Raw genomic sequence first — 24106 nt, 5'->3', positions numbered from 1 at the left:
TCCATGAGACTGAGTTGTTTCGATCCAAGAACACTATTGCGCTTCATGGGATACCTACCTGCTCACAAAGCAGAACAGCAGTAACTGCATTTATAGCGAAGGACCAAGGTCACGAATGATAAAGTCCCTTCCTAATTTGGATGTAAGAGAAACGACATGGAGGAAGGATAACCCTTAATGTCATTATTAAGCCAATCTCTTTCCATCCGAAAGGAAAATAGACAAGTGCATGAAAAACCAAACTGGGATGATTGTGTTCTTTCTTAGATTTGATGGTTAGAGATTTTTTGTTTGTTTGTTTGTTTGTTTGTTTGACAACACTGTTTAAATTCATTCCCACTGCAGTGTTTGTGTGGGTGAAATACAAGACAAGGCTGTACAGCAAAAACACAGAAACAGCTCTGGACACAGGCACTGACCTGATTTGGAAACATGGTGGCTGTATAATTTTTGCCAAAGCTTCCCTCGCTCTGGGCCTTTTTGCTGTTAATAAAAAGCAACCCAAACTTGGAAATCAAAGTAATATACAACATGTGTTTTTAATGTCACATTGGGTCACAGTTTAATAATCCAACCCAGGGTTATTTAATTCTCTTGGAGAATTTCCCCATGTGCTTGATTTTTATTATTTATTATTTAATTAGAGCCTTGGCTCTGAAGTTGAATGTTAATTTATAGAATTCTGCCTGTTTGAAGAGATAATCCCAAAGGTGATGGATTAATTGCCTTAAAGTATATTAACCAGCTGAGTATCTAACCTAGTAATTCTGTCCTATGTTCCCTTTTTCAAAATGGTACCCAGCCTGCTCAGTGAAAGGTCTCCTGCCTCCCTCCACCCCTCTCCAAAGGCAAGCTCTTGCTCATCTCTCCCCAGGCACCGTGTCTCAAAATAGATTATTTAAATCAGTTTTACCATTTTACTGGTTCCCTCGTTAATTAATGATCTGAATTAAACATCTGGCATGTATTTATTCTATATTTGTGTGAGTCATGTTTGTGACTCTTTGACCATCAAGAAAATGGGAATAATACTGCTATATTGAAAGTTGGGACGATTGAAGGTAAATATATGTGAAAGGCCCATGGACTTATCTGGAACATATTAGGACCTCAATACATAAAATTTGAAGAACCCAAACACTTTGTATCTTATGCGCTGTTACTTTTAAAATTTATACATTTTTGAAAGTTTTTTTTTCTGTAGCCTTTTTGTGACATATAGAAATTCTTCTGGTACAGGCCTAGCTGTGTTCAAATTATTTCTGAGGGATCACAGATATGCCTTGTAAGCTTATTATAATACTTGGGCCATCAAAGAAACACACTACTCATAATGTATTTTGAATTTGTAAGGAGGAAAATGGTGTTTAACAAACAGTCTTCCTAATGGACTTACTCTTGAATAATGGATCTTTATAACCAGGGTGCAAGCAGACCAGAAAATTGGACAGGTCAATGTTCTGCCTGGGCGAGGCTCTGAAATGCTTCCTCTTTGGCAACGCAGAAAATCACATAGACAGTGCCTTCCAGGAAGGTAAAGGAATTCACAGCGCCACCCAGTGGGCAATTTACTCTCCCCAAACCACACCTCTGGGGAGCTGAAGCATCCCTGGCCCTAAGGATCAGTACGGAGCCCACACCAATTTAAACCATGGCCAAATGTTAGCATCTCAATGACTTAGGAACCAAGGATGTCATTTTTCATCCAGCATCAGGGAAGACAGAAGCATAATGGGAAGGACTGTAGACTGGTAACGGGGCGACTGTGGAGCAGGTCCTGGTTTGCACTGTCCTCGTTTATAAAATGATGATGGGGAACTAGGTAATCTCAGAAGCGCCTTCGAGCTCTGAAATTCTAATAGAGCTAAATCAATGACACTAGAAAACAAATATGAAGCAACTGAATTGCACTGCTCGTGAAAGGAACATATGCCGAATTAAAAGGCTCTTCCTGGGCGTTTTTGCTGGCTTATCACTATGTTTATGGAATTCATTCTCACTGCATTCCTGATTAAAGTGGGACAGATGGTGAAGGTTTAAATAATGTGTTCATTACCAGACCTCATGCCACTAATGGCTATTTACTAGTGAGTAGAAAATGAATCCTTCTCCGGGGGGCAGCCACTACCAGGGTGGTATTTATCAATCTTTGTTGTGCATATTCATTTTTAATTTTCATTTCCTCGTTGAACTCCTGTCTTTTTTTCCTATTAAAACAGAAGTCTCAGTACCCCCTTCCCTCATTCTGATACCCACTCTGCACCTGAGAAACCCTTCATCACAGCCTATATTCTCAGGGTCTTCTTCAACCAACATGCTATTGCCCAACTTTGCTTCTTAAAGTTTTAGTTGTGTCTTTGTTTTACAAACATAAAGTACTTTTAAACTAAATATCTTTAAAAATAAACTCCTGCACATTGCGTTTCCATTCCATCCCCACCTACTCCTGCCTCCCAGACATCCCGATAGACCCCACTCTAAGAAGTCACTAAACTAATATTCTGGAAGGTGACTGCCAAGGCCTTGCTGAATCAGGGTGTTCTGTCTGCTCAGTCCATCACAGAGCTCCTAGACACAGCCCGCCCTGAAGGGTCAACCTCAAGACAAATGCTAGCTCATCACTTCTCAAAAAAATCTGCCGGTATCTGAGCCACATCACCTTTTATTGGGGTACCTTCCCTGTCTTCAGAAGACGTGTAGTATATTCCTAAGGAGCCTCAGGATATCCCAGAACTCTGACATCGCCTCAGATTAAGTACAGATTTCCTGGGGGTTTCTGGGAAGTAAAAAGTGTATTCCATTGTTCTTTTGTTAATACTCAGGGGCTGACAGCTGGCTACTAAACCTGACCCAGCGTTGCTGGATTGGAGGTGATTGCAAATCTAAATCTGAATGTCAAACTGGTCAATCAAGTTGTTTGGTTAAACAACCCTATTATTTGTATCCTAGAATTGTCTTTCTGTCCTAAGGTGAGCATTCTTTGGGCTCTCTTAGTTTGTTCAACGAGTTATTACAGGATAAATAATTCACCCAAATATTACAACTTCTCCAAAACATCAAAATTATAAACTGTCACACTTGAGGACATTCTAGCCCAGTGATTCTGGCTAAAGCATGCCACTTAGTGGCCCGCTGTACAACATTGATGTGGCTGTATATTATTATTATTAGACTCAATTAAGTCTGGGCTTTTTTAATTTTCATGATTTACTCATAGGACCTTCATTAAGAGTACAAATTCAGCCAAAATACACAGTGTTATAAATTAAATTCTTGAGACATATTTAAAAATTAATCAAGAAACGTGAATATTGAAATGGGATGCTTTTAAAGTGACATTTCTAAAATGGCAACAAGGCATGGAAACTCATAAAAGAAAACAAAGTTGAGAAGAACAGAGGCAAATCAAGAGATTAATATAATAAGTATAAAAAATTCATTAGAAAATATTTACTGGAAGTCAAAGCCTGTGTTCTTATCTACCCTCAAGTCAGATTCAGAGATGCCAATTTTCTATTACTGTTTTGCTACTAATGAAAAAGAAACCCAGTATGTCTTGGTTTGTCTGAATTCTAAATTTTAATGCAGCATAATTAAATTTATGTGCTCACTTTTTGGAATGCCAGTTACTTAAATTTAGGAATACTGCATATAACTTTTAATATATTTTTCTCCTCTTATTATTGAATACTTTCTCTAAATTCTCTTTTGAAAGTTATAATTTATATAGAATGTCTTTTCCAAACATGAACTCTATCTGTCCTAGTGAAGCTACGGGTTTTTACAAACCTAAAATAAAGTGGTCATTGGTGGCCAAAGGTGGGCACATGGTTGACTCATATAAAAATGCTATGATTACAGAGATCCATCCACTATATTAGTAGTAGTAATAGATGGACTTTGTGATATTTTCATTATTTCCTCTCCTGGTTCCCTTTTCTAAATCATATATTTACTAAAAGGAGAAAGCGACAGATAGTGATGACGTATTTGTGGAGGTCAACTCCTAACATATAGATCATATTAAATGTGTAAGGAAAGAAAATTAACATCATTGAGTACTTTCTAAAGTTTTAAGAGTTGCAAAAATTACTTCTCCTTAATGTTACCTTATTTATTTCAGTGGTTTTTTGTTTGTTTTTTAACTGCAGGAAGAAATCCCTTTTATTCTCCAGGCCTTACCTCTTCCATCCTCTGTACAAGGTTCTCCAGTGTTGTGATTTGATTATGCTTTTCTTCAAGTTTTTCTGTAACTTGATTCAGATTTTCAAGCTGTTGTTTCAATTCCTGTTCTTTTTCAAGTTTGTTCACCTTTGGTCAGAAAAACTGTTGTCAGTCTGTAAATTTATTAAACCTATACAGATATTATCATCTTCTATAATTTTCTGAGTAACAAAAATATTAATAATTCACACTTGTGTAGAATTCCTTTTTGAATCCATTGTTTCCTCCCAAATAACGTGATGGTCTACACACACCACCAAATCAATGGAGAATCAATAATATATAAATTTTGTTCCTAGAACAATTACATTTGTTCCCATGAAGCACACTACTTGAACTAGTATGAGAGACATGAATTTAGGAAAAGCAAAATTTTTTGTTTTTCATAACAAAACTTATCCACAACAAAAATAAAATCTTATATGTTTAAGAAAAAAAAGGTTTTATTTTTAATCCAAAATATCATAAAAGCAGAATAATGATCTCCACTGTATCCAGGCAGGTAGTTGTGCTAAAGACCAGAGGAGAGCTGTCTTCACCCAGCAGCCCATGGGCCACACTTGAGCGTGTTTCAACTGACTTCTGACATGCACACTCACATCTGCATGTGTACTTAATAGAATCTGAGATTGTACAGGTTAAAAACAATGTGTCTGGTTTCCCTTGAAAACAGCAGGTGTCCCCTGGGCAGGGACATGGGCACTCCCGTCCCCACAAGCTCATCACTCACACAGCCCTGGGCTCCCCACCAGCCTGCTCACTTCCCTCGGGTGCTTCATTGCACCCTGCACGCTGGGGAGTTTGCGACCAGCACTTCCACAGAATGAAGCAGGAAGGCATGTCACCTATGAAAGGATTTCCCTCTGTGTTCCCCACTGCGTTTTCCTAGGGCCTGGGCTGGTGGAGATCCAGGCACCCTACCCCAGCATGAATGAGTTTCCCAGTTTGTTACACACTCACACACTCACACACACACACACACACACATTAATTTTTTTTCTTTTCCAGTCCTAGAATACATTCTTCAGATAAACATTTACTGGCCCTATAATATATACTTCAAATTTAAAAAGAAACAAAATATGTGTATGTCTACAATATATATACACACACACACACATACCTGTGTATACATACTTAAGTTTTTATATATTAATGTATATATTAAATATGAATATATAATATTTATGTATGTTAAAATATATATGTACTCCTATACATGTGTTTTTGTTTGTCTAACCTGAGAAATGTATTCTAGGATCAAAAACATTTTGAAACCATTTTTCTAGCCCAACTCTTGCATTTTAGACACAAGCGAATCCAAGCCCAGTGAGGCGGAACAACTCAACCTCAGTCAGCTTGACAGTCAAAGGCAGAACCAGAAGAGAAGTCACTGGCCGGAGACACCTGGGACAGCCCTGATTTCCAGGCAGGTGGCATGGCCTACCTGCCACCTGTCCTCTGCAGGGCTCTGGATGAGGGTGCTAACACAGCAGGTTGGCCACATTTGGGTGCTGGCTAAGCAGGGGTGGGGGGGGGGGGGTGGTACAGAGCGGCTTCCTGACCTTCCCAGGGCTCTCTAAGCCACGTGGCCATCCCTTGTTTCACATCTAACTCCTCAAAGAGGGACATTAACAGCGGGGGTTAGTTCTCCATCAGACAAGTGGCTGGCTCAGTACCTGGAGGAAGTGTTGACTGCCCTCGTGCTTCTTTCTAACTTCTTCAGACTGTGTTTCATAGATTTCAAATAACCTCTGGGCCACGTTTCTCAAAACTGCTGCCCCCGCTTCTCTGGAGGCTTCCAACTAGAAAAAAAAAAAGTCACTGTGCATGTGTTGACATTTACAATGCAAAGAGCTTAAGGCAGAATGGCTTGAAGAGCATTTGAAAACACAGAGGCTGTAATTGTCTCGTTTGCACCCTTGTAGACATGGACAATGGAGAGGAGAAAAGACACTGTTAACTGGTAAGAGGAAAGTGTAAACCGAGAAACTCCTATTTAGTGGGGTTGTCGGGCCAGACCAAACCAGAGCTCCGCGCACATCAGGGCGCTGCATGTACAGACTGCGCCCTTCAAAGGGTTCCATGGTGCCTGTTAGGCAGCACAGATAGCAAACCAAGACAGGGAGGGGAGGGAGACATGTCTCACCCATTAATTCAGCAGTCCTGAGCCTGGGCAGAAAAGATTGCCAGGTGTTCCAAAAATCACAAGAAAAACCATGATAATGCAGGACAAGGGGAGCTCTTGAAATTCTGTGGGTATCATTTACACTATCTGGGGAAAAAAGCCTGTGAAATCGTATGTTAATCCCAAGGTCTGGAGAAGGGAGGAGGAGGGGGAACCTAGAAGCTGGCTACAAGCATAAAACCCCTAAAATCCCAATAGTCAGGGCACTCAGACCAGCTGGGTGCCTGCTTGCAGCTTCGTGCTCAAGTGTATTTCATTAATGAAATTACTATTGTCTTTCATCTGAATTCATCTCTTGGAAGGGAGACAAGAACTGAGGAGGGGGAGCCCCCTATCTTGGGGTTCCTGGGTAAAAGTGCCCATCAGCTTAAACACTTATTTGGAAGCATTTTATCATTGCAGTCCATGACAGTACTGTAAGATGTGCTTTCCTGAAATAGCAGTGCTTGAAATAGACAAGATTGGAGTATGACAGGCAATGAAGCTTTCGTGTCCTGAATCTTACAAGAATTTAACCTAAGGAAATAGTCAAGGGTGGCTGTAAAGATTTACCTACCAAGACAATTATGCAGGACTGTAAATATAAAATATATTGTATTGTATATATAATAGATGTTATATATAATAATACAATGTATATACATAATATATAATAAAAAGGAAAAGATAAGGTATCCAACAATATATCAATGAAAAATAAGACATTTGAATATGAATGCTCTAATTAATTTTTATTAAATATTTGAAGACTTTTTAAAAAGTTTAATGTAGTAATAACACGTCACATGTAATCAACCCTCTTAACAAACTGCCAAGTGTCCAGTACAGCATCACCTAGAAGCACTATGTTATACAGCATATCTCTGGAAATTATTCAACTTGCTTAATCATTGTTGAGCTTTTATAAGATCTATTCAATAATAAAAGTAGGTTCCTGAATAAAACAGTGAGAGTTAATTCATGAAATGTCAAACACTTCTCCATGTGTGTGAGCGTATGTGTGGATCTGTGGATGTTGTGTGGGTGTCTGCTTTTATGTCTCCACAAATCTCTTCTATTGCTTCAAAGGCTCAAAATACAAAATTAGATACTGCTCCTCACGGTCTTACCTTGATTTTCAATACTTTGTTCTCTTTGTTCATTTCTAAGAGCTGTAGGTCTTTGTCTTTCATCCTTTCCATGAGTAGATTCAGACTGCAAGACAAGGGGTCCTCTTCAGAGCCAGAGTCAGAGCCATTTTGCTCATTTCGACAACACTGAAATGGACAAACAAGAAAATCATAGGCCCGACCTTTCCTTTCCTCTACAAGCATTGACAACAATAATGATCACCCCATACTACTTATATCATGGGAGATTCCAGTCAGCGCAAATAAATCTTCTGAATCTCAAATACCAATAGGGATTTCTAGATGAAGAGTTGCCTCCTATATTTGCTTAAGTCTGAACAGATTCTTATATTCAGAATAGGCAGAAGTACATCTTTTACGTCTTCTATATTATGTACAGTTTTAAATATATCATACCATTAAGTCCTTTCTAGGACATAAATAATATCTACAAGGCGAGTTAAAAAAAAAGGTTAGTTATACACCTAAATACATTTTGGTTACACGGCATTACCAACTAATATAACCAGACATCATAGTTACAATATTCAGTGTTTAATGATGCTTTGTTGTAATCACCCTTTTTAATTCCCAGAGATGTCAGAACTGAATGTTACTGCCAGCATAACTCTACATAAACTCTAACTCACTGAAAAGACAATTGTAGCACAAAATAAATCTCACCTGAAGCCAAGGACATGTGGAAGTAGAAAGGAAACCTGAAACCGTCTAACTCAACCACATCCACTTTCCAGACATGAAAACGGAGGGATAGAGCCCAAGTTTACATAGCAAGCAAGTGGGAGAGCTCAGGATAAGTCTCCCAATCTCCCACTCTGTGCTCTTTCTGCTACTCCAAATTATTTCAAGACAGAGGAATTATGAAGCATTAAATATATATATCCTATAATTATAACAACTTTAACTTACTAAGAATCTATTATGTATCAGATAATCTTTTAGATGTTGTATATATATTCCTTTGAAGACCCAGAACACTAGAAGGTGTTATGTCCATTATACAGATGAGGAAATAGAAGATTAGAGAGTTTAACTAACAAACCCAAGGTTATACTCAAAATAACTGCCAGGTCCAGGATATGAATCCCAGCTTGTTTAACAATAAAGCCTATATCTTCTCCAGTACAACAGACAGACTATATTTATAGAAATAAAAGATAAAAAGAATTTAGTACATATAAATAATATAATTACAATAATTGTGGTTTTTTTTTTCCAATGATTTTATTTATTTACTTTTAGAGAGAGGGGAATGGAGGGAGAAAGAGAGGGAGAAAAACATCTATGTGTGGTTGCCTCTCACATGCCCCCAACTGGGGACCTGGCCCACAACCCAGGCACGTGCCCTGACTGGGAATCAAACCGGCGATCCTTTGGTTCACAGGCCGGCGCTCAGTCCACTGAGCCACATCAGCTAGGCATGGTTTTGGTTTTTTCTATTATACTTCAGACCCTAGTGCATATCCTCACTCTCCATGTACAGAGCAGCCATTATCTTCTTTTTTTTAATTTATTAAAGAATATGTGATGGAAGCGCTCTTGTAGAAGGTATATTACCGGCAGTGGCTACAGATCAGTGCCTCTCAAACTGGAACATGTACGTGAATCACTTGGTGATAGGTCTGGCTGAAACACGGGCTCTGATTCAGGAGGTCTGGGGCGGAGCTCCAGATGCTACCTTGCTAAACAAGCTCTCTAATGGTGCGGATGCTGCTGGGGTGACAGACAGCATGTTGAGGGTTGCACTTTACAGCTCGTGAAATGCTCGGCCTCTTTGACTCCACCTTGTTCAACCTGCTTTGTTCCTGTGGCCTTCAGGTTAACAGCTTCTTTATATCAACATGCTAATAATTAGAGGAATTCTGCTTGCAGCTTGAGTTTTACAAAAACAGCCCCTTACCAGGATGTAAGGGGCTGTTTATCTCCCTTATCTCCTGGAAAATAAGGGAAGTATGTGCATAAATAATAATTGTTTCTCAAAGATTCGCAGGAACCTCATGACTTGACTCACATCAACTATAATCAACAGACTAAGAACAAAAGTTTCACAATCATCCTCGGACCCCTGCTGGAGCCCAGATGTCTGTGGTCATCAGTCAGTCACCCCTTGTCATTCCAATTTCCCTTCCCTTGACATAAAAGAAGAATGAATTCTGTACATTGGGAAGATGGATTTGAGGTACCCTTAGGTTTTCCATCTTCTCGGTTTGTGCCTTCTTGGCCAGTACACTTCTCCTTACTCCAAACGCTGATGTTCTGAGTTTTGGCACTTTAAAGCTTTGGGCATACAGATTTTTGTTCTGTAACACAGAGTCCTAGGTCGTGATGGTTAAATCTCTACTGCAACATTACCCAGATACTGAAGGGGAAGGGGCTGCCATTTTGATGTTTGGTTTGTCTGCCAGCCTTCTGCCATTTGAGATGGCTGAGCAAAGACACTGTCAACACGATTCATCTCTAGTCCTAAAAAGCCATTTTTGTGCAGGTCCCCCAAACCCCCCCACTGTTATAGCCAGTAGTCAACCCTCAGGCCTCAGTTTCCTTGACCCATGGACACCATTTGACCCCGTGGTCCCTTACCAGTTTCTGAAAACCTTTTTCTTGTTTTCAGTGACTCCATTCTCTCCTGTTTTCCCCACTGATCCACCGGCCTCTCTTCTCTGTCTCCTGTCATGATTCTCCCTCTTATTCCCAATATATAAATGTTGAAGGTCTCAGGACTCAGAGCTTAGATTTCCCCTCATTTCTATCCACACTCACATGCTTGGTGATGTCCTCCAGTTTCAGGAGGTTAAGTGCCATCCTTACTCCCCAAATCTCTACCCTGTAGCCTGGACCTTCTGGCCCAGACCTCTACCCACAAGTCCAGAATCAGATATCCAGCCCACCCACTGGAAGTCTCCACTTGTAGGCCCAATAGACAACTCAGTATAACCAAAACCGAATTTTGATCTTCCCTATCATTTACAAACATTAATCTTTTTTTGTTCAGTTCCAGAACATTTAGTTTAAAGAAAACAATTGAACCTAGTTGTGTTAGTTTGGGGGGCTGACAATGATAAAGGAGACTAGGTTTAAGCATCGTTTCTTATCTTCGGTGTTCTCTGTGATCACCTACATAGTGGATAACACTGATACTACTGATGTGCCCTTGGCTCTATGAGGTTTAACTTGGCACAATCCAGATATGGCTGAATGAAGATTGCTCAACCTTAAGGATATAAGGCCGGTCACAGGGTGGGGGTGGGGGTAGAATTCCTTTAAAACACAGAGACTGTCTGATCATTCAGCCTAATGGCTTATCTGAGTATCCATTGTTGTGGTTCAGGTAACCCTAAAAGCTTGTACCTTTGTCTGTCACTGGGAAATGTTGCTGCCCTGTATCTTCCCATATTGTTAGTTAAGTAAGCCCAGTTTAAAATACTGGGGTAAGGCCTGGTCAAGCCAATTTGATTCTACTAATGATATTGGGGTTACATATTTTATACGTATGTCCATTAACATCTTTAGATACTGACAACATATTTAACACTCATCATTCAAAGCTTCAAAGAGAATAATTTCTATATGGCTTTATGTTTGTTTACTGAAGGCATAAATTTGATAAATTAATTACCTTTGCATCTAGTTCGTGCTTTGTATTATTATGTCCTGCTTCATCTTTAAACATTTGATTTCGGATCTTTTCCAGAGTAGTTCGAATCTAGAAGAAAATATTGTTTTTTCCAAAGGCATTTAATGTAAAATGGCTTTTATTCTCTACCCCACCATCAGTGTACCCAATTTATCCAAAATGTAATATATATCTTATACAGACCTCAGATTTAAATAGCTACCATCAATCTAACTTGCATTAAAGCTAAATTGTTTAGAGTATAGCAAATGAGCTTGGTCTTTATAACTCTCAAACCTAAAATATAATCTGAATGAATATTATACGATAAAATAATTACGATTTAGTAATTAGCATTTAATTCTATTTAGCTCTGTTTTTCTATATAGTAATTTAGTACTAATTTACTATTTAGTAATTACTATAAAACAATTACTATTTAGTAATCACTACAAAATAATTACTATCTAGTAATTACTACAAAATAATTACTATCTAGTAATTACTAGAGAATAATTACTACTTAGTAATTACTAGAAAATAATTACTAAGTGGAGATCATACAAATTTCTGCATGAAACATAAACCCCATGTCTTGGTGACCTATGGAATTGCAAGACACTCAAAAATGAATTAATAGATCTGAATGTTAGAAACTACCTATATTCAAATTTTCCCATCTGTTCTAAGAAACAGTTCATAAGAATAGATGTTTTGTTATCCATTATCATTGGATTCTTATAAGATTTCACATTTTTAATGAAGGAACATGCCAACATGTAGTCATTGGCAGAGAGCAAGCCTGAGCTGTGGGAAAGAACAAGACACACTAGGTTTGTTCTTACCCACATGTTCTTTGGAGGGAGAAACAAAGCACCAGACTTTATTTTAAACAGTCATCTCATGCTAACATGATGTCTAGAACCCACATACCATTTTCACATATTCAGTTTCTTCAATGATGTGAGCTGAGGTGCACCCATATGAGGAAGAATGATCTTCTGTCTTACCCCTTGAGGGGACATCTGTGGCCACTGTTACTGTTGCCATTGTGAATTCTGGCTTTAGGAAAACATAAATCAGTTAAACAAACTAACTTCCTTGAGAATGTAATTATATGGTTTGCAAACCGTACTGGCACTGTGATCAAATACTGTAGAGTAGAAAACATTCTAAATTATTTATATCTGTATATATTGATAAATCAGGTGTTAACTTAATATGAACACAACACCAGCTGAAACAATCACTGATTACAAACTTAAAGGTTTTCTGGGAAGGGAATATGTAAAATTTTTCTTTTTATTCCACATTATATTAGACTGTAAAACCTTGCATAGAGACCGTGTCTTCTTCATCTTTATATTCTAGCATATAGTAAGTGCTTAATAAATATCTGTAGAACTAAAATAATATGATTATAACAAAATAATATGTATATATACATATATCACTTATATGCATATATACATGTATATCACTTTATATTTAACATAGACATTTTATTTAACTCTCAATAGGCTATAAAGGCCATTTACTGAAAATTATTTGTAGCAGTAAAAGATTAAGACAACTTCAAATGCCCACAAAAAGAGGACTGGTTGAATAAACTAGCTACTGCTATGAATTCTTTTCTAGGGTATATTATTCAATGAAATAGCATGGTGCAGAAAAGGTTACATAGTATCATAATTTCTATAAGGAGAAATGAATAGGTAGAAGGGGACAATCTGTGATTTATAGTTTTGACATTGAACAGTGCTATTATTTTACCTAATTATAAAATAAAATAAAATGAAAGTGAAAAAAATTCTTCAAAACAAGAAATACCTATATATCAAATTGGTGGCATATCTACATGTATTATTTGAAGTAACTTTAAAACACACACCAGGAACTATTTACCCCAGGTGTGCAATGTCCTAAGAACAAAAACAACAGCAAAACAACCTGAAATCACACTTACTAATAATATTGTTAGTGGAAACATAGGTTTGTTACTTTGAAACTATTATACACATGTGCACGCATGTGCCTGCACTCACCCACATGAATGCATAATAAAGCCAAGAAGTTATTGCCTTAACATCATTAAGAAACAAGTTCTACAGAGCAAGAGGAAAATATAAAGAAATTAGAATTTTAAAATGTTACATAAAAGCCTTGTAATCTGACCTGAAATTATAAGTATAAAATAATGATTTCTTTTCCTTTAAAAATGTATATTCTAGATCTAACCAATGAAAAAATAACAGTTAACACTCCTAGTGCCCAGACTGGGGCCTCAATATACAATTTTCTGCTAAGAAAGAAGCCAAGCCTTCTTGAGTGATTCAGGTTTGGGGCAAGAAATGTATAAGATGAGCCTGAGAAAGCAAAAAACTACTCAAGTATTGCTTGAATAAAACACACACACACACACACACACACACACAAAACCAGCCTTGAGAGGAATGACTGTGAGGAACTGAAACAAAGCAAACTTTTCTTAAATTCCTGAAATTTCGGTGACAAGAGAAAAACCACCACCACCACCATCACCAAACCTCCTTGTCCAACTCCATGAAGATAGGCCACCATGATATTAACAATAGACCCCCCAAAGGGGTTGGGGGGTCACCAACAAACATGTATCTTGCTTTTACTGTGTGAACTGTAATTCCTGCTAACACATATAAAGGACTGATAGAATTAGAAAACCTACATTTGGCCACCCCCTATGAAATAATGGATGTAAGCAACAGTTACCAGTCAGCACTAAAAACACCAGGTGAGAGGTTGGTGCGAAGAACGTGTTAATCTGAGGGACCCCACTAATTAATCTCAACGTAAGGTAAAAAGACACAGTCAGACATTTTGTCCTCTAGATGTGGTACATTCTCCAATAGAAAGCATCGCCCATGAAATACGATTTATTGAAAAACTGAACCCGAATCTAATCAAGCCTCTGTATCTAACAGTAGTAATATCTGAACAAGAGGAAAATGTTAAACTACTCTGCAAGGGTAAAGGTTGCAATCATCCAAATTCAGATTTTATGAAATATTACAGAACAAATAACTAGTTCCTTCCACAAATTAATTATATGAAGAAAGATGAGTGAGGCAAAGAGAAATTGCTATAAGTCAAGAGTCCTAAGAGACACACGATCAAATGTAATATATAAATCTTCTTTGGCTCCTGATTCAAATCAACCAACTATATAAATACATTTTTGAGAAAACTGCAGAAATTTTAACACTACCTGGGCAATAGAAGATATTAAAGAATCACTGTAAATTTACTTGGTGTGACAATGAATTTGAGACAATCTTTAAATAAAGATCTCATCTGAAGTGTCTGCAGGTTAAATAATATTACATTTGAAATTGCTTTAAAGTACTCTAATATGGAGGAAAAATGGGCAGAGTAAAGATGAAGGAAGTTTGGGCAAAACGCAAGGCATTGTTAAAGCTGGGCAGCTTCTTATTTGGTTTACTATTTATTTCCATAATAAATAGTAAAGAACTAAAAAAATAAAATAACATAAAAATATCTGTGAGGTAGGGTTATTAATCCCATTCGATTGATAAGGAAGCCAGGAATCCCATACGTGATGTTAACTTACCAAAGATCACAATAAAATTAACAGCTGAAACTCAAACCTTTATCTTCTAGACACCAAGTTCAAGGGTGTGTCCATCACAACAGAGCTGGCTTCCCTAGTGAGAAAACACAACAGACACAAATATTTAAAATTTAGCAATAGCCTATGTTGTTAAAACACACAGAGAATTTTCATATTTGCTAGCATTTTACAAGTAGATAGCTTCTGGGGATAACTTGGAGTTTTGCATTGATCCTTTAATCTTCAATGAAATTGACAGAGCATGCCAAGAATTTTCCATTTTATTCTAAATCCTCTTCTTAGACAGCCATGATGGCTTCTATTTGTTTGGGCTGAATCTGATTTGGCAGCCGCAACCCTGCTGCAGTAGAATTGAGTGGACATACTTCTCTGGGTCCTCTTAAGTCTCTTCTGGGATTAAGTTCTTGGTCCAAAACAACATTTAAATGCTCGAAGTACAAAATAAGCTACCAAACAAAATAGAAACAGACTCGTAGATATAGAGAACAGACTGACAGCGGTCAGACAGGAGGAGGGTTAGGGGCTGGGTGAAAAAAGTAAAGGAACTAAGCAAAAAATATAAATAAATGCCCTCATAGACACAGACAACAGTATAGTGGTTATCAAAAGGAAAGGAGGGTAGGAGGAGGTAGGGGAGGGTTAAGGGGTAATCGATGGTGACAGAAGGAGACTTGACTTTGGGTGGCGAACACACAATACAATATACAGATGATGTATTATAGAATTGTATGCCCGAAACCTATATAATTTTATTAACCAATGTGCCCCAAATAAAGTCAATAAAATTAAAAAACAAAAAACAGAAATTCCCATAGAGATGATCAGCGAGGTCCTGGGGAACCAGCGATGGAGTGGTCAGCAGGCCAGGGCCCAGGAGCCCAAAGTGGCTTCTTGTTTTTTTGGACAGCCTATGAACTAAGAATGGTTCTTAAATTCCAACTAGTACCAAAAAATCTAAAGAAGAATAACATTTCAGACACATGAAAATTGTATGAAGTTCCAATGTACTGTAGTGTCCATAAGTCAAGTTTTACTCTAACCACGGCCATGCATTTACATAGTGTCTCTGCGGTGTTAGTGCTACCAACAACCGAGTTGAGTAGCAGTGTCACAGAAAATCTCTGACAAGTGCTGATTCATGTATTTACCATCATCATCTGGTCCTTCACAGAGAAATCCTGGGTTAGGGTGCGGCAGGGGTGAGAGCAAAACCAGTGGGAAGACAGAGGGAAGCAGAGCCTCAATTTGGTCTGAGTTGCCTTTTGTTCTCCAGTTCAACCCCCCTTGACCTATAATCCCATTCGATGGATTTGCCTTCCAAGTTTCTTTTTACTGTGTTATACATTGTATATAAAACAAATGATAAAAGGCATTTCATCGTAGCAAGTAATCACTCTTTAGAACAGATCCCACTGATTTCTCTCAGTCTTTCATAATTTAAAAATCACAATGGGCCCCCTGGTATAGATCCAAAAATATATTTGTGTGTGTGTCCTTTATTCTTAATATCAAGGAAAGCAGCTCCTTATTCACTGCCATTTCCACTCACTGTTGGGCCATGTCGAACAAGTTCCGTAAAATCCTAGCCTCAACTTACATGTCTGTAAAATAGGGGGGAGAACACCTAGAGTTGGAAACATGAGGGTTTTTTAATCCTTGTTTGTAGAAGGCACTCAGTGGACAGTAACTATTGATATTGCTGCTCCTATTATTTTATATTATTGATGACCACAGAAGATAACAGAGCCCGTAACAGAGGGGGTAGTTCATGCCTAGCTGGCTGCAAAGTTTATAACCCACTCTATTCATATAAAATCAAACTCCATTTCTGTCTTTGGTTCAGAAAACTCGTGCAACCACACAGTCCTTGATTTGTACAAAGAAATCCAGGGGGAATTTAAGCCCACAAAGTCCAAATTGCCATATGGCATTACCGGGGGGAAAATCCATCTTAGCATTTTATTTCTGCCAGAAGTAGATTAGGCAGATAAAACTTTCAAAATAAAACTCAATCAGTTAATTAAAGTGAGAAACGAATTTTATTTGTTTTATGCTAGAGTGGATTGAAGATGGCTTACAAGTGGCCTCACTCCAAGAGGCGGTATTTCCTAGATCAGGGCTTTTCAAGCAGGGCTCCCGGGGGAGGGGGAGAGGCTGAGCAGACAGGGTTTTGCCATCTCCACTTGAACCAAAGCGGCTCGGCTTTGTTTAGTCAGACAGTGAGTTTTTCCACGAGGCTCTCTGTGAAGAAAGAGCTTTCTACAAATAACAGGTTTGGAGCTAGACTATCTGGTTTCATGGCCTCGCCCTGGCACTTAGTAGGTGTATAACCCTGAGCAACTTCCTTAATCGCTCTGCGCCTCTGTTTCCTTATCAGTAAAATTCAGACAATATTAATAACATTAATAACGAATAATGTAAATCATAAACTGCAGGGAATTGTTTGAGTTAACAATTGTCAAGCACTTATAAGATGCCTAGCATATAATAAATGATTTGCATGTGTTTGTCACATGAGTAAATAAAATAGGAAACCGTTACTGGTAGAGAAGAAGTGCATAAATATTTTAAACACTGTGCAGATCAAGCTGGACTATAAAAAAATCTGATAGGGGGAATTTAAAGACTAGCAGATCCACAGTATTGGTTCTTTCTTGAGAAAGCATTAATCATCCATCAACATCCCCAACTGATTATGCTAACATCTAATAAATAGTTTACAATTAACAAAGCAACTCATTCACATTATAATGAATTGTGATAAAGCGACACATCACTGGTCACCCAGAATAATGTTACTAAACCCACTCATCTGTTTAATGGTAGAAGAATGGCTTACCCATTATACAATAAGCACATAAAAGGCGCTGTTATGGGTTGAATTATGTCCCCTCTCCCATTCATATGTTGAAGTCCTAATCCTTAGTACCTCAGGATGTGATCTTATTTGAAGATAAGGTCACTATGGATGTAATTAGTTAAGATGAGGTCATCAGGGGGTAGGTGGACCCCTCATCCCATATGACTGGTGTCTTCATAACAAGGGGAAGTGTGAACACAGACATGCACCTGGGGAGAACACCTAGGGAAGCAGAAGGCAGCAATCCAGCGATGCTCCTCCACGCCCAAGAGCACCAAAGATTGCAAGAGAACCATCAGAAGCTGGACTGTGAGGAGCCTGGAACAGACTCTCCCTCAAAGCCCATAGAAGGAGCCAACCCTGCCAACACTTGTCTTGGGCTTCCATCCTCCAGAACTCGGAGACAAGAAATAACTGTTAGGGACACTCTGTTTGTGGTGTTTGTCATAGCAGCCCTAGGACACTAATGCCGGCACTGTTTATATCTGAGAGATTCTAACAAAAGCCTTTATTTCCTTTATCTAACTTTTAATCCAGTCGTTCATGTATTAAACGTTGACTGAATACAGCTGTGTTAAGAGCTGTGGCCGCGGAGGTGAGCCAGAGACCCTGCCATCATGGGACTTTGAGTGGCAGACAGATGTCAAACAACACGAAAATACAGTACAGAGCGGAACATAATGAGAGGTGATCACAAGTGTCATGAAGAAAAGCAGAGCAGGGGAACAGAATAAAACGAGGTGCTATGTGGTAAGGGAAGGCCGATCTGAAGGGGCAGCATTTAAACAAAAGACTTGAATAAAAAGAAGCAAAGAAGCTGTGGGGCCATGTGGGAGAACAGGATTCCAGGCAGAGAGGGAGGAGCCAGAACAGAGGCTGAAATTTGCTTAAAGTAGTGTTCTAAGCACAAGGAACACAGTGTAGCCTACCATTTAAAATCTTTTTCTTTTTACTGTAGCAGGGATTTTTTTAATAACCTGAAACTTAAGACTTCCAATTTGTCTAGGAGCAGTCTCCACAGCCACCTGTCACCCTGGCTGGTAAGGCTGCCTCGGGGTTGAAGGAAAGGCAGGGAACAGCAAGGTCAAGGCATATGCAGCAGACTCCTGGTCAGCCCAGAGAAGGGACCATGAAGTCCCAGCAACTGTACAGCAGCCTTCTCAACTCATTTCCGTGGGTGCTGATTGGAAAGTGCCATGGTGGATGCCTGGCACATTTTGGCTGTTCAGCACCTGAGTCTCCTTCCCAGATACATCGAATCATCATCTGTAGGAGTCTTTGCAGGAAAGACCCCTTACCTGTTCTTCCTCCTTCCCTGGAAGCACAAGTACAACATCTAGACTCGGCCAGCTGAGTACTCTCACCTGGAAATGCCCGAGGGATCAGCCACTGGGCTTGTGGATGCTGGAGGCAGTGAAAACCCCGTTATTATGCTGGGAGGGGAAGGAGGCTGGCCCAGGGTGGTGCTTGGTGTCCAGTGGCAGGAACACCTGCTCTTGGTACAGCCTGGTCTTTGCTGAAGGACCAGCACACTGGACTCTCCCATTTCCAAACTGAGTGTTCCCACCCCTTCTGGATACTGCTCCATATCCTTCCAGCAAATTCCTTTTCTGCTTAAGTTAGCCAGAGTCAATTATTCAGGTTTGCAACCAGGAGTCCTGATTGGTTTGGACACCGTTTCTGAGTTTTCAGTTCCTCAGTTCTGAGCTAACAATATTCAATATTGTTTCATCATTCTTGATCACTATTAGATAGAGCTTCGATATCAGAAGTTGAAAAGGTTTACCATAAAAGTGTTACAAGGGTAATTAGGTTATAAAGGGGGACAAAGCTAACATATCTCCAAACCTGTGAAGAGACTGTCCTGAACAGTAAAGAGCATACCTGTTCTTCATCCACATTACACAGCACAATGGTGACATCCAGTGTCAGCTCGCTAAATCTCAGGTGACCGTGTAATCTACCTGAAAAGAGATGCACCGTATATCAGAAAACATGCATGTTAACATTGAGCCCAAGTAATAACAGTTTTCAAGTAATAATCTAAGATCTTTAAAGTGGAATTAATTTCATTCATTTGCAAATGCTACTCATTGGTATGCACACACATATTTATATCATAGCCAGTGCTATCTATAGAAAGCTCTTAGATATGAAATAAAAGTGATTTAATGGGAAAAAAGAGTATTGAAATATTGGTACAAACACAATATGCAAATATAGACTTTTTACAAAGCACTGTGTCATTTACCAAGAAAGTACTTTCCATACTCTCAGAATTAATCATTACAATACACTGTCTATATTTATTATCTATATACCTCTACGTCTATTATGCATGTGTATGTAATGCAACCGATCAAAGGCCACATGATACGAGTTCTTTTAAGGTCAAAATTGACCTCATCACCTGAACCCAGATAAAGTGATCCCAAATCCAGGTATACTTGCAGTAGAATGATCTATCTTCATAGTTCATTGGTATAATTTGAAAAACAGCTGAAGGCTTCATCCAGTGCCCCTAAAGCAACTAAGCTGCAAAGGGGGGCAAATCACAAGGATCCCTTCCCATTTTGGAAGGTGGAGAAGAGGGCCCTGTGTCTGTTGCATGCCCACTATATGTAAGCTTGGGTATGCTGCCTTTAATAACCCTCACAAACACCCTGAGGGATTGGTGTCATTAGCCCCGTTTTACAAATGAAGAAATGACGCTCAACACAACCTCACAAAAGCAGCAAGTTCATAATGGCCATAGATCCCTACCTGTGAGTCCATTGGTTCTTCCCAACTTACCACCTTGCCTCCTACTGCATTCTGAATGGATTTCTAGGCCTTGTTTCTTGGGCCCAAGCTAGTCAGAGTTTTCCAGAGTAAGTCACTAAGAAATAGTCAAGTACCTCCTGATGTGAGCTCCTAGGTGTGCCCTTCAGGAACCTGAGCAGACATTGCTGTCCCAAGGGATTTGCTCCATGAACAGAGGTAATATGGATTCATGGCTTAAAAACAGGGGCTCTGGACTAGATTGGTGCTGCCCACAAGACTTGTTCTCCTTCCCCACTAGTTGGGTGGCTTTGGGAAAGTTTTTAAACTCCCTAGGGTTCAGCTTCCTCGACTGAAAAATTCAGATGACAATGACAACTTCCCTATAGAATTACATGAGTATTAAATTGAATAACATAAGAAGTGTTCACCAAAGTATCTGACCCATAATACACATTTAAAGAATATTAAATACTTAAATTCACAACTTATTGTGGACATGTGCTTATAGGACATCATTTGAAAATGTCAATGATAAGCTCAGTTGTCCCCATGCAATTCCTATCCTCCCACCAAGCGGTTATTTCTCTTGCTTTGACCTTCTCTGTTAACAATCAACTCAAAAGTGATTTATGATTTTTCAGTGAAAAAATATGAAGAGAAGCAAGTGCCAGTACCATATATATCAGTCGTCTGTAACATTTATAAGGAATGTGCCCTATAGAACTCTACACTAAAAATGGTGAATGTATATACTTTCGATTAAAAAATAATAATCTAAGAGTACTGTAGAAAAAGCAAAATACAACTGAGATTTCAGAATCAAAGAACCTTCGCTGACTTGATCAGAATTAAATGGAAGTCACAATTAACTGAGTTTGTTTTTTTCCATTCAAATTATTGACCCACCCCCGCCAAAAAAAAGTAAATATGGCAATAAACAAACAAACAAACAAAACACTGTGATGGAATCAGATTGTTAAAATGTAGGTAACTGAGCTGCTGATAGGCAGGTAGAATTATCGCTGCAACTATAATAGTCAATGAAGCCTCACATTCAATATGAAGATAGGAACATCTTAAGAAATTTCATTATAATTATTATTTATTAAGGTGGAAAAGTAGGAGGAAATATCTAAAAAGTATATAAGAATATTTACAGCGAGATTTAAATCTAATTCATGAACCTAGAGCTCCTGGTCTCATCTACCCATCACTTTCCTCACCCTGATTTAGATGCACAAAGAATGTTCTCATTCTTCACAGTTGCCCTTTGCCATGTAGATATCAATCAGGTCAAGGGCCAGGGAGTCCGCTCAGGGTGGCCATTGCCTGAAGCAGCCTGGACCTCCTGGACCTCGTGCTTGGTGGCCTCCACCCACCCTCTCACTCCAGGAAGATGTCAGACTTATCTGAGGATGGTATCCTACCAAAATCCAGGTGATACTAGAAAAATACAAGGGTGAGAAGCAGCTTCTGGTTCTGGGTAAAACCAAATTCTCTATATTGAATTGATCATGTGAACAAATTTATTGATGAGTGAGTTCATCAAAATAATGAGAGAGCGCTTACAGCTCAATGCTGATGGACAGAGCCTTCTCCCAGGGAAGCGTGTCCATGCCGATTTTAAAGCCTATGAAAGGGAAAAAGGTGGTGGATTCCTGTAATTGGTATGTGACTCTTAGGAGACATTTGGAATGAAATTGCCAGTGTACAGCTCCAAAAGTACATCTCTCTTAGAATTGTTCGAACTTTTGCCAAGTTAGAAAAAACAAGTTACCAACAGAGACTGACCAATTCATCAAAACACAGATAATTAAAAGAGTAATGTTCCCACCCAGTAGTTCCAGTAATTTGTTTTGATATTTCAAACAGAAAAACTGAGCTCCAGAGAAGCATAGTCAGTTTTGGAAAACTGTATTATTAACTTAGACTCTCTTGTTTTCAAATGTTATTGCATCCCCTCCCCATAGGAACTTACAATTTCAGCCATAACATACAGGCATTCAGAGACATACCGCCTTTTCTTTAGTTTAACAGAATCTGCCAACTTTTTATAGAAGGGTTTCTACTCAACTAGAAAATTCACTAGAAAAATCTCCTTAAGAATTTTCTCCTTAAACATAAACTGTCAAGTGTCACCTCCTAAAAATGAATTTGCCACTTGGTAGTTGGCACAAAGCTGGGTGAATGGGGGGGTATAAGAAAACAGCTCTGACTGAACTGAGTTCAAGGTTCTCAATTGCTGAGAAAGGCATACCAAAAGTCAATGCTTTTGCGGTGTTAAAAAATTCGTATTTGCTTTTTTCTGTAGACTACACACAAAGAAACAGCACCGCTCATAGGAACCAGGGTAATTTATAATTTTGGTCTAGCTCCTAAAAATAGCACAGAGAAAAAATAAGTGTGACATTTCTTCTGTTTTGGCTTTTCTCTGATCTAAAAACTCAAATTAGTGTCATAGAAACAACAGAATAATAAAACAAAAGCATATAAACCCAGATACACTCCCTCCCAGTTTTTGGCTAAAGGGTACAGATGATAAGTGTGCCACTAAAATATGTTACTAAGAAGTGCTCATATTTTGAAGGTTGTTAGGTTCAACAATCATCAAAATTCCCTTACTCTAAATGCATACATTTGGGATGAAAATGTACCAAAGGAAATATATCTTCTTTACAAATATTAATGTGAATAATTAATCTTCCAAGTCCAACCTAAAAAACTAAATAACTGATGCTTCTTTCTATCAGCACAAGGTTCACTATTTACAATTTTCATGGGGGTATAACAGAAGGATCATAGTTATGACAGATCCAGGGAAAATCGGTAATTCATACCAGAACTATATTTTTCATAAACATAAATAAGAGGTAGGCACCCATCAGTTTTTTTCTAATTTTGCTACCATGGAAGGTAGACCAGTAGATCTATCTTACCACCTAAATGTAACCACAGAAATGTCCACCAGCTGGTGAACAAAATGTAGGACAGCCATATAGTGGAATACATATTAGTTAGCAATAAAAAGGAACCAACCACTGAAATATGCTGCAACCTGAGTGAACCTCAAAACATTATTTTGGGTGAAAGAAGTCAGATGTAACAACCATGTATGTGTGGTTTTTGAGATATTAAAAATGTTCTAAAATTAAGATTGTGGTGATGGTTATACAATTCTGTAAATTTTCTAAAAATCACTGAATTATACACTTTGATGTATTCTATAGTATGTAAATTATACCTCTAATAAAGCTATTTATTAAAAAGAGCAAAGAAAAAAAAAGGCAAGCATGCCTTGAATAAAGCCACTTTTTTCCTCTACAGTAAAATAAATTGCAGTCACTTTTTTTAATATAGAAAAAAATAATTTAACAAATAGAATTTTCTCAATTTGACGTTTTTCATACATTTATTTTTCCCCTAAATTATTGGCATCCACTACTAAAAGTTTAGTTTTTATTTAATTTGCATGAAATTGATATTTAGCTATTTTAAATTTACTATCTCAATATTCCATAACATTAAACCCATAACACGTGATTCCTAAGTTCTTCTCCAACCTAAGCAAATGAGAAAACCCCTGACCAGAATAACCCACAAGTTCCCTTACAAATTTTATTGTAGATTTGACTGTTTAAATCAGAGTAAGAGAATACATGGTTTGAAACTAGTGTAGTTTCAGTCACTGTCAAACTGATGA

General features: G+C 38.3%; 1 protein-coding gene across 2 annotated transcripts in view; it reads right to left on the bottom strand.

Annotated features, from left to right (window-relative positions):
* The window catches only part of CCDC68 (coiled-coil domain containing 68), a 42492-nt gene that overhangs the window by 16304 nt on the left and 2082 nt on the right, over positions 1-24106 (bottom strand). The window contains exons 2-8 of one of the 2 annotated variants that reach the window (XM_090285477.1): positions 19528-19607; positions 14763-14856; positions 12089-12217; positions 11159-11245; positions 7522-7668; positions 5904-6029; positions 4183-4311 (exon numbers count right to left, since the gene is read on the bottom strand). In XM_090285477.1, the coding sequence (XP_090141603.1) occupies positions 4183-4311; positions 5904-6029; positions 7522-7668; positions 11159-11245; positions 12089-12205 (606 nt within the window). In that variant the 5' untranslated portion in view covers positions 12206-12217; positions 14763-14856; positions 19528-19607. The remainder of the gene's footprint in view (positions 1-4182; positions 4312-5903; positions 6030-7521; positions 7669-11158; positions 11246-12088; positions 12218-14762; positions 14857-19527; positions 19608-24106) is intronic. The other variant, XM_090285478.1, reaches the window with a different exon arrangement.

Source organism: Furipterus horrens, unplaced genomic scaffold (genome assembly GCF_987537825.1).
Source record: "Furipterus horrens unplaced genomic scaffold, mFurHor1.1.pri manual_scaffold_8, whole genome shotgun sequence".
Classification (NCBI taxonomy): domain Eukaryota; kingdom Metazoa; phylum Chordata; class Mammalia; order Chiroptera; family Furipteridae; genus Furipterus; species Furipterus horrens.
The sequence above is the reverse complement of the archived record's forward strand: the minus strand, read 5'-3'. Positions and strand labels throughout refer to the sequence as shown.